The 17,557-nt window shown below is 34.2% G+C and overlaps 2 protein-coding genes across 2 annotated transcripts; one reads left to right on the plus strand and one right to left on the minus strand.

Annotated features, from left to right (window-relative positions):
• Positions 1-38: 38 nt before the first annotated feature.
• LOC116846132 (alpha-2-macroglobulin receptor-associated protein) lies at positions 39-1,941 on the plus strand. Its single transcript, XM_032819611.1, has 7 exons — positions 39-332; positions 429-570; positions 646-816; positions 949-1,056; positions 1,156-1,267; positions 1,336-1,492; positions 1,576-1,941. Exons 1-7 carry the CDS (start codon positions 129-131, stop codon positions 1,777-1,779), a joined length of 1,098 nt encoding a protein of 365 aa, XP_032675502.1. The 5' UTR covers positions 39-128; the 3' UTR covers positions 1,780-1,941.
• Positions 1,942-2,091: 150 nt separating this feature from the next.
• Positions 2,092-4,186, minus strand: LOC116846133 (beta-1,4-galactosyltransferase 7). The gene is made up of 5 exons (XM_032819612.1): positions 3,393-4,186; positions 3,108-3,319; positions 2,794-3,017; positions 2,565-2,711; positions 2,092-2,441 (listed from the first exon to the last, which is right to left on the minus strand). The coding sequence occupies exons 1-5, from the start codon at positions 3,493-3,495 to the stop codon at positions 2,150-2,152; spliced, it is 978 nt and encodes a 325-aa protein (XP_032675503.1). The 5' UTR covers positions 3,496-4,186; the 3' UTR covers positions 2,092-2,149.
• Positions 4,187-17,557: the final 13,371 nt, after the last annotated feature.

The raw sequence follows: 17,557 nt of genomic DNA on the forward strand, positions 1-17,557 counted from the left end.
TACCAACGAAATGTCACATGAAAATGCGACATGCTGTAGCTATATTTACGGCGCATGACGTATATACGTCAACTTCAATCACCTTCTGCTTACGTGCCTGATTGTTTCTAAGTAAAACACGCACAAAAATGATAGTCAGAAACGCACAATTTATTCTTTTATTAAATTTGGGTTTAGTATCGATCTATACTGCTGCTGGAGAAAATAAATATTCCGCCGAAGCGAACAAAGCTAAAGATGTAGACTCCTCACAGTTTCCAATTTCTCTCAGAGATTTGGATAAACCGTTCAGAATGGCAAAATTAAATGTGCTTTGGGTCAAGGCGAAAAATGTAAGTGTATAAAAAATTATATAATATCCGTATGATTATATTAAATATAAAAAAATTTTTGGAACTAAAAATATGTTATCTGATTCTATGTTCCAGCGTCTGACAGATACCAAGCTGCAGTCAATTTTCAGTGATTTGAAGATTCACGACAAAGAAGAAATCGCATATAAGCACTTCAAGTCTGATGGAAAAGATCCTGAAGGCTTAGAAGAAGCACGCCTAAGAAAGAAGCTCATTGGTAATTCTAATAATTTAGCTACTTTAATATTTCTTCTGTTGTGCCAAACTTATCTGTATATTAATTTCATTAAAGGAATAATGAGCACATATGGTTTGCTGGAACATTTTGCTGACACAGAAAATCCAGAGTTACTTAAAGTACACAAAGCACTGAATGATGGCAGCAATTATGTTGCTCAGGATATCTTTAAGGACAAAAGGCTGAATAAATTATGGGCTAAAGCTAAAATGGCTGGTTTCACTGGTACATAATACATAAGAAAATGAAAATTTTAAAAGTTAATTTTAAAGTTAATTTTAAAAGTTAATTTTAATTTTAAAGTTTTAAAATTTTTGTCATGAATTATAATTACATCATACTTATATCTTATTCTAGATGAGGAGCTTGATGCTTTAAAACAGGAATTCCATCATCACCAAGAAAAAGTGGATGAATATATGAGTTTATTGAAAGATCCACAACCTGGAGATTCAAAGTCTGAAAGTTAGTCTTTCACATGTATACGCACGTGATGTATTTTGTTCTTTTGTTTTTATAATTTATCTATCTATGTTTTTAAATCTATCTGTTTAATATTTTTAGATCATTTACATCTCAAATCAGAGAAGTGGAATGAATTAGAAGAAGCAGAGGAATTATCGAATGATGTACCAGAGCAGAAGTTAAGTCACGAAGAAAAAGCAAACTTGCTTCGGTACATATATGTTGTAATATTTTGCATATATTAGTATACAAATTGTCTTATCACAATCTTTATTCCAGGGAAAAACACTTAGAATTAAGAAATGGATTTGATCGCTTGGATATACTTACTGCAAAGGGACCAAACCATAAAGAGTTTATAGAACCTAAAGTACAGGGATTGTGGAAAATTGCACTAGAAGCAAAATTTTCTTCTGATGAACTGGCATCATTAAAGGTATAACATGTAATCCAATTAAAGTTTATGAAAACATTAATTATAGTGACATTTTCATTAATGTGAACTTGTGCGTATTTTAGGAAGAACTCCTACATTACGAATCGAGATTACTTAAGCTGCGACATCTTCACACTGAAGGTGCTCTAGAAGCAGCTCGAAAAGGACAACTTCATGATCTAGACAACTCAACTGCAGAACAACATATAAAGAAACACGTTAGAACTGTACAAAAACTTCATATGGATTTGGAAACCAAAATCATGCAGAGGCATACAGAATTATAAGAATGGTAGCTACTTTAAAAATGTTAAAAAATATATATATATAAATGTTATACAATGAAAAATAATCGTGTTCTTTATAGAAATGTTTATATCTAAATGATTTGTCTCATCTATTGATATTTTTCTTTAAAATAAATATATACATATATAATCTGTACTAAATATAACTGCATATTTGACTCTTCTTTCCTAGATCTAATAAGTTAAAAAACATCTTATATATTTAAATAAAAATAAATAATTTCTATAAACTCTATGTAAAACAAACTATAGGGAATTATGTCCTTACTTAAGACAAGTAAAACATGGAAGTGAATGTTTCTCGAGTATATTAAGTTTACTTAGCACTTTTAAATTACTAGCATTACTATTACAACCCAGTAGCAACTTTACTACTATTAACCTTCTTTTTCTCTTTTGATTTCATATCCTTCGATCCGACTAACTTCTCACACTCACACCAAGGTGTGTTTATTTTATCACATTGCAAGGAAATGTTGATCACTGTTAAGGGAGTATCTGATATAGTCATTTTAATCGTGTCTAGTATTTTATACGAGACATTATTCAAGCCAGTCTGCCGGTCGCGTTTTCTAGTAACTTCTCGTTGATTGTAGCACTTCACCATATCTCTCTTTCTATGATTTCTGTCATGTATATGCCTGTAATATATATATCTCATGTTACCAGGCTAAAGTCTCATAACTTTCCCAGTTTTTCTATTGTAAACTTGGACATTAAAATAACAATCAATATGTTAATATTGCTACAACAAATTAACTCACTTAAAAGTATTATGCGTCCCTGTTGATACGTTCTGGGGTCGACTGATACTTAGACCAGCCTCTTTTAGTCTAACATAGAACTCATCGTCCTCAAGACCCCAGCCCCAATATTTGTTAGACATGCCGTTTACTTGTTGAAAGTGTTCTCTGCGTATATCAAAAATCTTTTTTATTGCTGAGGCAAATCAATATACCATTAGCATCTCTTCCATCATAGTTTAAAGTGTACCTTTTAATGAGCAATATGCCACCTATGAAAGTGTAATAATGATACCGGGGATGTAAGTCTGGTGACGATATATGATAGGGTCCTATACTTGGAAAGGCATAGGATAGCTGATCATTCATGGGCAATAGATCTACATCGTGCATTGCAATATAATCAAATGCTTTTTCTGTCTCAAGGAAGCCTACATTTATGAGAGATGCTCGATTGAATCTATATCTATCCACCTATAAAAAAAATATACATGAGTTCTAGATTTAGAATAAATTATTATTATTATTATCTTTTCTGTGTATGCATCTTCTATGCTACAATACCTGGTTCAATACAAATATATGATAATTTATATCCTGTTTGTCCAGAAATTTCTGCATATGTGGTACAAATATCAGCAATTCCTCAAAACGATCTCTAAATGGCACCAATATAGCCAATCGATGCTGAGAGGCTTTTTTCTGTCTGCTAGCTTCATCAGTCACTTGTTTAAGATGTTGATTTGCTTGTGCATTTGTTTCACACTTGCACTCATCTGGAACACAACAATTACATTAAAAGACACTGTTTCTAAATTGGGCAACTTTCATCATCTACTATTAACTAACCAATGCTGATGGGTGCTATGCTGATTATGCAGGAAGTGACAAAAGTGATCAGGATGCAGACAAAGATGTACTTGAATCTTATGCTTCTCCAAATGTTACCCATGCTGAACAATGCTTATAAAAGGAGTACCTCAGAGAGTGTATAATATCAGAGTTAACCAACAGTTATATTGTCCCAATGTACTACCAATGCTTTAGAGGCATCTTTTTCATTGTCAAAAGCTAAATATTCTCCTCCCTTCCTTATTGTTTTATGATATGTAAACATTCAATATATGTATAAATAGACCATTAAGCATAGAAGCAAGATATACGCGAGAATAATTATAATTTATAGTACAATCTTGAAATTATTCTCGCATTTGTGTCTTATTAAACGCGCAAATTTAGACAACGTCCAAAAATTATTGCAAAGTACGAGCAGTATTTTGTAAGAGGCGCATTTCTTCCGAACGATACGGAGGAAGGTACAAAGAGATGCTCTTTAAAAATTGGCTCCGCCTACAATCACACACTCGCATCGTTCTTTCTTCCCATTCGAAAGACATGTATAAGTTATTCATTCAGCGGCACTTCTCCGTCCTTATTGACGACAGAATCTCTCGCGCGCGCGTCCGTACGGAATGTACGAGTCTCCAACGAACTCGTATACATCCTGCACTCGTCCGACTCGCGCATCATCGTATTTGATCTTGTTCAAACGCGTGCCATTTGTACCACTTCGCAGGTGACCCACGGACACGACGTGATTTCGGCCTGCTCCGATCACCTCACACCTTGAATTCGCACGTTCGTGCGCGTTAAAAATGCGTTCGAAAATGAGGTTTACGTAGGAATCGCATGCAAATTAACACAAGGGTGTATGTGCCGCTTGGACGAATCTAAATCAATCGAGAAATTTCGGTGTCACATGCATATTTGATAAATAAAAGTTCGTTTAATACGTCGTTTAACGCGCCAAACACGTTAAATATATCGAAGACGACACACGGCTGACATGCTGTTGAGTTGTATTTCTTGTAGATAAATAGTCGTTTGTCATGAATTATATATTTCTTAAAAATAATAATTTATATAAATTTGTATTGCTTTTAAGTATAAAAAGCCATTCGATCAGCTGTCAAGACGTATTGCTGCAAAATAAAAAAGTTGACTGACTTATCGTTGAGCCGTACTACGAGTACCAATTTGTGGGCATAGAGACTCTTGAGTAGAGACTAGACATAACGGGGTTCGCGTGATGGTGTACGTGACTTTTGCTCACAAAATGGCAGTGCCAACATAAATAGAGTGAGAAAAAATATACTCGTCTCACTCTACTTATTACACTAATGCAACAGTGCAGCGAAAAAATACAGACCACGCACTTCTTACGAGCTTACGTATTGACGGCCACCAGTTTGTCTAGTCTCTCTTGAAGGGTCTCTAGTGGACAGAGACATTGGGTGCTTCGCAGTTGCGTACACTGTGTTACACAAAACCAGGATACCTATTGGGTGTTTACGATAATTCGAGTTGGAGTTAGTACGAATTAGTTTCACTAGGGCTGAAAAATATGATAGTCACAAGCATCTAGTATTTTCATGATTCATGACAACTCAATGCTGTCCGATAAATCGAGTAGAGTAGAGTAGAGTAGAGTTAGGGTAACATAGTGGATAGTATATGTATAAAAATTAACAGTATCAGGTAACATAGTTTCGTAAAATATATAACAATAATATTACTAAACAATGAGTTGTTGCATTTTAGAAAAATTAGAAGCACTAAATTAAATTATGAAAAGGTATCATGTATTTGTGAAATATCCAAAAGTAGAAAACAATTATTCTAACCTATTATTATTGAATATTTCACAAATACATTAAATTAATATCATTTTCATAATTTAATTTAGTGCTTCTAATTTTTCTAAAATATAATAAATAATTGTTTTGTAATATTATTGTTACATATTTTACGAAACTATGTTATCTGATACTGTTAATTCTTATACATATACTATCCGCTATACTACCCTAACTCTACTCTACTCTACTCGATTTATCGGACAGCATTGAGTTGTCATAAATCTTGAAAATACTAGATGCTTGTGCCTATCATATTTCTCGGCCCTAGTGAAACTAACTCGTACTTAATCCAACTCGAATTATCGTAAACAGCCATTATGGACTTCTTCGGAATCAATTCCGATCGGAAAATTCCGTTTCCCCTAGAAAAGACAATAGAAATCTAAGAAATAACTGAATGTTTCCGATCGGAATTGATTCCGAAGAAATCCATAATAGGTACCCAGTTTATTGGTTACCATATTATTTTACAAGATATTTTAGATAATATGTGACCAATAAACTAATTTTGTATACATGTGTGTCAAGTGTGTTAAGCAATTGGAAAGCACCCATTGGTGCCTCGCAGCAGAAACTTTGGAACTACGCTTTGGGTAAATAGTCGATTCGCTGCCGAAATGTCATTGGTTCGTACCGGCTGCTTTAATTGAAACCAGACATTTAAGTGAAGTGCCGACTGTTTTGCGGAGAGAAGCATGAGCGGTCACCAGTCTGATTTTAATGGCCAGAGCTAGGCGCATTTTCTAGATACCATCTAACAAAATGCGTCTTTACTACGTTCATTAGGCGCATTTTCGCTGTGGTAACGATAAAATGCGCCTGGATTGTGCTCGTTGTACCAGAGAAAAGAAGGAGAGGGATCATAGGCCGGTTAGCTGATCCCGATATCAGTTGAATGGTTACAGCGCCTCTAACCAACCGTGCACATAAACTACGTAGCCAATGTGCACGAATTGTCTCAGTGGGTAAAGAAGTAATGTCCACGATTCTTGACGTTAGACAAAGACAGATAATCAACACTATCTGTTCTTGCCACAGGCGAGCAATCACAGCGGTAGACACACACACACATACACACAGAGGCGAGTTAGTGGCGATCTTATCGTTAAAGAAACATCTCGCTCAGCTATTGACGCATTGCGTTGTAATTCCGGAAGAATTTTCAGGTTTACGTTTTCTGGCCATTGTAACTGAGGAATATTTTGCATGCCCTTATAGAAATATCATACTAAGAATAATTGATAATTACTTATTATCCAGTATTTTTAATACTGAAAATAAGTAATTATCAATTATTCTTAGTATGATATTTCTATAAGGGTGGGAACACTGAGTTAGATACAAGAGAAGGAAATAATTTTAATTTGAGCATTATATGCAGGTTTTTACATACCGCTAACATTTATTGCTTATTTCTCGGCAACTACAAAATATATTATGTCATTCAAAATGATATTAATGTCATTCAAAAAGCACTGACTTCCCAGACGGCACAAATGTTCAAAATCGATCTCATAAGACGTCTTTAAGGCAACTTTAAGACATCTTTGGGTGCGTTCAGATTCCTCATCCGGGTGCACTCTATTACTAGAAACACTATAATATATGTGACATATACTATAGCACTTCTAGTAATAGAATACACCCGGGTGGGGAATCTGAACGCAGCCTTTAAGATAATACTTTATAAACTTGTCTTAAAGGCAACTTAAAGTCGTCTTAAAGACGTCTTATGTCCCATTTTTAGGCATTATGCTGTCTGGGTTTTCAACAGTTTATTCTATTGGTATAAGTGTTTTATAATAGTACGAATAATATCACTGCTTTAGGTAAAGCGTGGAAGCACGCATACGTCTCAACTTAACAGGCAGACTCTTATATATACCTACCGACTTTTATCTTTTTATTTCTTTTGAGGACAAAGTATCACCTCACGTCGCTATGAAGCTAATCCGATTACTGCTGAGACAGCTTTTACTAAAATCTGATTAAGCTAGGGAATTTTTTGAAATGGGTCGATTGAGTACCACTGTTCATTTCCAATCCGACAACTTATCGTAAACACCCCTAGTGAAAATTATAAAAGTGAATTCTCACTTGATTGATTAACTTTCACTATGATAAAAATGCGACATTTTGCACATAATATTGCTCGACAAGTAATTCCTTGTCGAATAACATGGAATAAAGTCCATTTAGCGCTGCAAGAGGTTTAGAGCGATAAATAGACCAATCATATTTATTTGACACTTTAAAGCCAGTGTATAAAGTGAAATAGTTGCATATAAGAACGCTTACAAAAAAAAATTACAAGAATACAAAAATATTATTGGCATACTATTGATAAACTACACTTCGGGTGCTTTCCAGTTGCGTACACTGTATCACATAAAACCAGTTTATTGGTTGCATATTATCTTACAAGATATATTTTTCAAATATAAAAATATACATATACATTTTCTTAAAAATTTTACTTACGACGAAAGTAATTGCTTATTCTATTTTAATAAGAGAATTTAAATTTACGTAAATGTGTTATAAGTAAATATATATTATTAATATTCATCAAATGAATTTTTTTTAATTTTCTAAATACTTTTCCTCTCAATGTGCACTAAAAAAATCTTTAAAGTTTATTTGTAGCATATAAACTTTATTCGCAGAAATAAACTTTACTTCACAGAAAAAAATAAATTATATTTCGCAGAAGAAAATATTCAAGTATTTTTTTCTCAGTGCAGTTCATCGTTCACGACATTAATCTATTTTCGCATTTGACGTCACAGCTTTATCCGAAACAGAATTTATCGCACTAATAAAAGCAACGGCCGAATTTTTCGATTCTTCCATCGAAAGATAAAACTATATCGTCGAGCAACGATACCAATAACTCCTCGTCAAAGCAATAATAATACGTCACAAGGGTTCTGAAAGTTCGTACAATCCGCGATTTTGCGCGTGCTGTTTCGATAATCGTCGTTTCTCTTTCGTGCGAGAGATAAATCGAGGCGGATTAATTCATTCGTAGAAAGAATGTAAGAACGAAAGAAATCAACATTGACAAGTCGAACTTGGCTTCGCGACGATACTTAAGACGATCTCGCTCGTCGTATTTTGTATTCATACAACCGCGCCTCATTTCCGTAATAATTTAATGACAACGACGTAATTGCTACACCGGACCTATTTGCGCGAAAACGCAACCTTTACCGTAAATTGGAAAATTACTGCGACGGCAAGGAAAAGGGAACTGCATGTCGCGCTTGAGTATCGGTTATTTTGCAAACCGGCTTTATTCAGCACTTGAATATCTCTCCCTTTCTCTGCCTCTCTCTCTCTCTCTCTCTCTCTCTCTCTCTTTTTCTCTTTCTCTCAGGGATTAAATCCTCCTTGACACCTCTCTTCTCATCTGACTTACGAATTAATATTTATTTGTAGATTACTTGAGCTTACGATTACGTGTCGCGTTACATTTGCACCATCTGGCGAATAGTTTATTCCTCGTGTCATTCGCGTAGTCGTTCCTTATCACGGGTCTCGTGAGATAAGGTATGTCAACAGGGCGATTATTAGAATTTATCATCTGCTACTTCCGATCGGAACTGGTCGGATTACGAGCGGGAAAAATTTCGCTCACTTATCGTATACTTGTTCGTGTAATTATTTATTATCGGTTTTCCTTCAATGATTGTTTAATAACTGCTACGATCTTCATTTGAATACAAAGATTAACTGCGCGATCTGCGTGCAGAAAATTCGCGATTTCCGAACTCGAGAGAATATAGTTTACTCTCTAAATTTCTTATAATCTTAAATTTCGCTCAAAAAACATATTCACATAATAAGTATTATCACCGAATTATCCGAATTCGAGTGATTCTTTACTCATACAAAATGAGTGAAGTTCTTCACTTTGAATCGTCGAGTGTATATTTTCATTCGAAGTTGAATGAACAGTAAATTCCTACTTAAAGCGATGAATACAAAACGATAAGATTACATTATATAATCAATTTGAATTTTAATGTAAATCAATTATTATATTATTAATTCACATTGATTTAGGTTAAAATTTACGCTAAACCTTATGTAATATTATCGAATTTTGTAACTATCATTTTAAACAAGGATCTTATGCAAAGAAAATATTACAATTTTTTTTCTAATGTTACTATGTTTTTCTAGAAGCATAAATTTCGCAAAGAAAATAACAAATTTTGTAATAGCATATTTTAGTTTTTAAGATATAAGTAACACATAAAATGAAAGGACTGTAGAATGTCAATCTATTCCTCGGCTACAAAATTCTCCAGCAATATTTACTCTAAAATACTGTCCGTATATGTATTACATCGTCACAGTAACACACTCATTCTAATTGATTCAAATATTTGCTCATATTGAGTTGGAATCCACTCTAAGCTGGAGCGAGACTTTAGTAAACGAACATTCACTCTTGCGATTTCAAATGACAGTATCTTCACAATCGCTTCAAGTGAAAATGACACTATTTTTCACTCGCTTTGAGTGAGATTGTACGAAGAAATTTAGAGAGTGCGAATTCGAAAATTTCGTGTTGATCGAGTTTCCTCGATTGGCAAATCGCCGCTGTTGGCAAATCAGGCCAACAAATTTCCGAGATACAATTAAGTGTGTGTTTTGAAGAACTTCGCGGCGCATTTATCCGGAACAAGTCAGCCGGGATAAATCTCCGCGCTGTTGACTTTTCAGAGTGTGTAATCACTGACGTAACAGCTCGATCTCTCCCCCCTTAACCCGGTTAACTTCCCTCCGAGAGTCGGCATACCATGTCATCACGATGACGTAAACGCACTCCCTCCCTCCCTCCCTCCCTCCCTCCCTCTCTCTCCCTCTCTCTCTCTCTCTCCTCCATTTTATTCCGTATTGATTCGGTGACGTCACTGGCGAAGGACATCCTATGCAACAGGAGTCGTCCTTAATCGCCCGCGCGTCACGCTTGCACCCCAAATTCCAGCAAGATGACGCGTGCGCAGGATGCGGGGTGCTGAAATTTGAACAATGATAGTGCGGAAAAGAGCTGCGAGTCCCTCGGTTTCATCTCATGTATGACAATTGGGATAACGCGGCGGGGACATCCCCTTTTATAAGACTTTTTATAGGGCGCCATGTGCTGCAGACACATTCGCTGAGAAAAACGGAAAAATGGTCGCTGACGTTATCGCTCGTACATATGGATTTATTCTTATTAACGTGCTCACACTGCTGTAGCGCGAGTTTACTTGCAGTTTCCCGAAAGGCGCGGAGAGGCGATACGCGTCGGTTAATCAAATAAAACATGAAAAATGTGCGCGGTAATGATAGACCGTTTAATCGGAACGATGCGAGGCACGGCGTAGCCGCTTATTATCACATTTCTTTTCTCTCGTCGTTGTAATGCCGGCGCCGTCGCATTTCTATGTTCAATGATCCGTTCTGGCTCGTGTAAAAACAGCGATGGTAATGTACGTTACCGGTTGGAACATTTTCATGTTTGCGCCGCGCAAACCCGCATCTTTCTTAACACACTAACTATAATTTAATGTTGATTTTCATTTGGTTATTTTAATGCTCAACTCAAGTTTGAATTACCACATATGCAGCAAATAAATGCAACACATACGCACTCATAGAAAATATAATTTCATCCTAAGCGGAAATCCTTCCCTTATATATGATCTTAAGAGGATTCTTCTAAAATCAAGTAGTGTGTTAACAGTATTCTAATAAAATGTTTTAACGTCCAAAAAAGTGAACTCTATATTGAAAAAAAAAATGTGAAAATTTATTTGTGGAATATAACGTTTATTCGCAAAAATTAACTTTATTTTACGGAAACAGACTTTATATCCCACAAATAAATTTTTAAGTAATTTTTTTTCTCAATTGTTACTCAGTTTTTTTTCTTGTTGTTACAAGATGTTGTTTCCTGTAAGCACACATTTTAAACAAAAATTTCTTCTTCTAAAAAGGTAGAATTATTAAATAATATTTATCTTTTAATGAACTATTAATTGGAAATCTATTAAATATTATTTCAACCTTTTTGCTTTTTTAAATCACGAGAAATATACTTGAAATAGAATGTCCTCTAACACGCAATATGACGACAAGCAAGAATTTTAAAGAAGATGTGAAATTCCTTTAACTTTAAGAATATCGCGCTTAAAATATTTTTTTTTTTTTAGTTGCAGAAGAATTCTTTTGAAATGTCTCATGAGAGAACAAATAATGAAGGAAGAAGAAATATTTTAGTAAGTATTAATAATATATTTGCTTATATTAATATAAAACAAATAAGAAAAACTTCAAATAAGAAAAAATATATATTTTCGTAAAATCTTTTCACGAAAGCGATTTTTTTTTTTTTCTATTTAAATAAAAGAATTTAGATCTAATCAAATATATTATATAATATGTTATTAATACTTACCGAATAAAAATTTTTTATTATTTAGATATTTTTTCTCTTAGATAAATTTGCGACGCATATATTCGTTCCATTAGCTCTCTATCGACTATATATAATTTATTATACACAGGAGATTGCGTTTTACATGTGAATTGAGACGCGTGAATGAGACGCGGCAATATTAGTCTGGTTCTGATAGTTAACGTATCAATGAGTTATTATTAACAGCGGTTATTCTTCTTCTTCTTCCTCCTCTTCTCGTTTTCCTCTTTTTTGTGTTTCTCGGTGTCTTACGAATCTTCCAATAATATTTCGTCATCCGCGCACGCGTGCGCCTACATGTGAGATTTATTTTTCCGCGAAGTACGTTTAACTGTCCGGCAGTTTATTCAATTGCCGACAGCGCGGCATCGACAGCGATCAGATTGGAAAGATATCTTGCTTGATAGTAAAAAAAGTCTGTATGCCGAGTACTGTTCGTCCTTACCCACCTATATAATTTGACGCGAAGGATAAAAATAAAATTGAGGTTAACTAGCGGAAAATGACTGAGTAGAGTAAGGAACAAATTAAAAATTAGAAAGTATAATTCCGTTAGTTATTTGAATAGTACGCGGATTTTTGCGATAGTAATGACAGGAGCCAGAGCAACAGTGCAGAGTGTGACGTTTATGAAATTAAGAGGAACGAATTTATTTTTAGATTAAGAGAACACACACACGCATTATCTTGAGAAGTATTTTTATGTATTTATAATCAATTACTGTGCGCACACACACATTACATATCGACAATGACTTTCAATTCTGACAACTTGAAGCGTCGTAACTTTATTCGATAAAAATTGTGCACACCGATTTGCAACCGACTAAACAAAGTAAATGGCGATAGTTAAAAATTAATAACCTCATTTCTTTTTTCTTTCTTTGGCAAATGCTGAACGATTCTAACTACAAAAATATCCTCTAGCGCACCAAGCGAATGATTTTTTTAAATATAATCAGGCACTCTGAAATCGATATTCAATCAACCAAATAAATTAAAAGGGGAACAAAAGTTAATAGCGCGCTTTTGGTGTCGCACCAATAATTGCAATCGAAAATACGAGAAGAAAACCGTAATTTTCTATTAAATAATATCTCATCGAACGTCTCTTTGATTCTCAGTTTTTTTGACTCACCACTATGCATTACTAAATAAAATACTTATTCTTTACAATTCATTAACGTGTAATTGCAAGCAGCGTTATAATGACAATATCCTAATATAAAATATTGATTTTGTGCACGAGACTTAAATTAATCCATGTACTTTATTCTTTTATTTTTATTTTATTTCTTATTATTGCTTGTATTCTCGTCGCATCCCGGAACAGGTTTTCTCTGTAGTGATTCCGTCAAGCATTTGCAGAGCAATCATGCGAGGCGATGTAAAGAAATCGACACACCTGGTCGAGGTTAAAAAAGAGGTGTCGCAAAGGGGACTCACTAAAAACGCGCACATTCTTTCTACCTCTTCCCCATTGGAGGCCTTTCATTCTGCTCTCGTCTTTTGTCCGGCTCCCAACGGTTCTCAGAGCAGATACATAACAAAGTTCCGCAAGTTTGCATCTACACCCAGCGTCATATAACTCATCAAATAATTTTATTTCCTAATTTCATGCAGTTTTTTACAAGAAAAAATATTGTAGTAAAAATTACGTTAAAATTGTATTTCTTCTTATTACAATATTTTTCTTATTTAAAGATAGATAATATTTCAGTAGTAATATTAAAATGCTAGTATAAATTGCCATTAATAATAAATTTAATAAAGTATGATATATTCAAGATGTATTCAAATATATAATATAAAAAATAGTAAATTAATAAAAAGTAACACTATTATAATTTTGTAGTAAAAAACCAGACGTGCGTTTTTGAACAAATTATATTGTAATTTCTGTCATAATTAGCCCAAGATTTTAAAAATTTTGTTGTAATTTCTACCACAATACTTTCTCCGTATCCGTTATTTATAAATTTCAAAATTCAAGTAATGATTTGCAATTTATTTTCACAATAATTACACATTCAGAGAAAAAGACATAGTGGTAACAACTATATAAATAACGAGTTCAGCATATAAAATTAATGTTTACAGTTAAATAAATAAATAATTTTATAGTTATAAAACTGAATAATTACGGAAACTGGAAAAGAATTGCTGAAATCGTACCGATCTTCAAAATCGTGATTTTTTTAAATGTTTGTAGCACGCACAAAATAATATATATTGTATATAATATATATAACATATAATATATATAATGTATATAATATATTATATATATATTATTAATATAACCTAATCAAACATTAAGAAATTAATCTTCATAAACTACTTTCTTTACACATTCTCTTATAAAATGTGCAATCTTGTTTTTATATATTTCCTTACATATCTCATTATCATATTTCTTGATATATCTCATATCATAATCTATATCAGATAGTATATATTATAACCTAATCAAACATTAAGAAATTAATCTCCATAAATTACTTTCTTTACATATTCTCTTATAAAATGTGCAATCTTGTTTTTATATATTTCCTTACATATCTCATTATCATATTTCTTGATATATCTCATTACATGTGCATAAGAACGACAATTATATGATATCTTGCAATGCTTGAGATTTGAATGCACAATCTGACTGAAGTCACCTTTCGATATTCTGCAATATAAAGACACCTTTATACAACAATCCAACACGCACCTCGTTCGAATATTGCTACTTACCCGCATAATGATCGGCTGCAAACGCGTGTCAAAACGCAACGACGTGCATGAAGTAACACTCGCGCAGCTTCCACTGCTGGTGTAACTGACCTTTTCGCGGTTGTATAACGCAAAAACGTGCACGTTCCCGAGGGGAGCGCGAGAAGTTTCGCAAAACAATCACCTCGAAAAAGCAGCATTGCACGCCGATACATATAAGCACGTAGTAATAATAAATAAATGTCCGGTTATTCGGACGCGTATTGCCAAATCTTCGCACGTGGCGTCCATCACGAAAGTTACGAGGAGGTCAGCGAAGGGGTAATCGATGGCGACGGCGATTGTGCAACTTGGGAATATAATTTATTTTTCTCCGTCGCGAGAACGCGATAAGGACGACGGATTCCCCCCGCCGTTTCGCCGTCACGCCGCCGCGAGTCTCTTAATTGTTCGATCTGGACGCGGGATTTATTTATCTGATGATCCATCTATTTATCAGTATATCTATTCATCTATTTGGATCTAGATCGATCTACCTCGCGGCTGCAGCTTTAAATCATTCTCGTTAACAAGCCGTTGGATGGCACGACGATTATTCACTTAAGCAGCGGGCTATCTCGCGGAATATATTAGAAAGGTAAGTGATTGTTCGTTCCTCTCGCTACCTCGAGCGAGGAACGAAGGATCGCTTCCCGGGAAGGTGAGACGATCCTATCGTGAGGCGCGCAGCGGAAGGAACCGACTCGGTTCGATATCTGGAATGTTTCTTTTAACATTGTGTTAATCAATAATGTTAGACGGAAACCGCGAGGCAGCTTCGGGCTTTGAAATACGTATTCATATTCGACGTTGTCTTAATGAGTAAAAAAAAAGAATATTCTTGTTTAAAGAATATTTTTATTGTTGACATTTTAAGAATAAGAAGAATATTCTAGATTATTCTAGATTTTAATTATATATTTTACCTAATTTATTTACTTTTCTCTCTCTCTTTATAAATTCTTAAAATAACAATCATGTTAAGAGTTTGGAGCCTTTTTTACATCTGTTTCTCATAAATTGTAAAATACGAGCATTAATGGGGGGAAAGGGTATTTTAGTTTAATTTTAATTTAATTTAATTTTTGTACTCTGAGGAAGATCCAAACAAAGAGATCAAAACGTATGTTTATTTATACTGTATTGTATCGTTGAGAGATTAAATTTCCGCCTTACTAATGACGCAGGTTTTTACTTGTCTCTGTCTTCGTTTTTGATCCAGAAAAATATTTTACTTTCTCAACTGGGATTCCAAAGGTCACAGTTAAAATATATCGCTGGTTTTTGCATCTACTAAAAAATTGCTCGTAATACGCAGAATTTACAGTATTCTAGCAATTTCTGCAATCTAAGTTCGGTTATCAATTTTCAACAAGAAGTACGACTGACCTTAACCTGGATGGGTATCACAGAGAGACTTCGTTACTAGATTAGACAAATGGTTCGCATATAAATTCTCTGTCTCTGTCATCTTTATTAATTAGATACAATATGTATGCGATATGTCAGTGTTGACTAGTTAGTTTATTCACCTTCATCGTATTTTATAAATACGTTAAATCGTATCTAGAAAATTTTCGCTGTGACTATAAGACTATTTTTATCAGTATGAGCTTTTCCAAAATTTGTTATGAGCATATATAAAAGATAATATTCTAATGAGCGTATAAAAAAATATTCTTTATTACTTAAAAAAGGCAAATGAATTGAGTAATTGCTTTTCTTAGCAGTAGAATGATATTTTTTGTATATAGAAAATTAACAGATTGATACTTTAATTAAAAATATTTTTGAAATAATTGTGATCTCTAAGGCCCAGTTCCATATAATTTACTTTTACCAAAATTTAACTCGTTAAAGACCTATTCAGATAAATTTGCATTAAAGTAATAAGAAGTAACTTTTAGATAACGGAAACGAGGGAAAGTGAGCGCGACTCGTTAACGCGATCCGTTATATCGAGATGGAAGGTAAAGTCCTTAGTTTAAAGTCCTTCGTGGCCGGATAAGATATATATTTTTCGGTTTCAGATATCGCATATCAATGAACTGTCCACGATTAAGCATATAAGAAGCTAGGACGGCAAATCATGATAATGTCGCGAAAATGTCACAACAGAATTTTCGTCACCACTCGGCGACGACGCGACGACGACGTTATTTGGACACATCGAAACGAAAGAAATCCTGACAATAGTCGAAAGAAAAGGAAAAGGTCGGAAAAGCGAAGGATGAGGAGAAGCACGTATCACTCGGTAACAACGTCGAACTTCGATTTTCCTTTCCCTCCTCCTCCTCCTTTCCAGCGAGCAACTACAGCAGCCTCATTACTGCAAATTGGGTTAGCTTAACTTCAACTCAGCGATAATACGCAGTGCGTCAGTATGAAAATATACGTGTGTCCTATATTTTGCAAGTTTGCAAATGTTTTCATCAGATAATTTAAATTTACGTCATTAACACGCTCTCGTCAGTACGCGGAAAGGATCACGCGACTTGCGAAATCGAGTTCCGCAAGTGGACCGTAGAGTTCGATATCATTGAATCGAATGATTGGAAAACGTTGACTCTTCTTCGTCATTCGCTTCCCTCGCCTTCATTGTGCTTTGCTGCGCATAAATCGCGCTAATATGTTTCATGATTGTACGTCAAGTTGATCTGCAGCGTGAACTATGAATGAACGGGCGTTGTTACGGCTTCACACCCGTGCGTGAAACACGGCCGATGCGCTTTTATCGTCTCAGAATCTCGTTTAACGATCTTGTTTGTCGATCTCAGCATATCGATGCCAACGAAACAACTGGGGGATCTCGGGGAATTTACAAAGAGAAAGAGAAAGAGATTATTATATTGAATATAATTTATTAATAGGAAGATATCCTTGAGATTACGTGAACAAAAATTACAATAAATTAATAAACAATACATAGATAAAAAGTAAATTGACAAAAAATTGACCTAAATTACCTAAAAAGTGAACTTAACATTTAGTATATAAATAATATATATAAATTATAATATATAATAATATATATATATATATATATATATATATATATATATATATATATATATATA

This window comes from Odontomachus brunneus, unplaced genomic scaffold, assembly GCF_010583005.1.
Source record: "Odontomachus brunneus isolate Ranch 3 - 2012 unplaced genomic scaffold, Obru_v1 Obru_scaffold_060, whole genome shotgun sequence".
NCBI lineage: Eukaryota > Metazoa > Arthropoda > Insecta > Hymenoptera > Formicidae > Odontomachus > Odontomachus brunneus.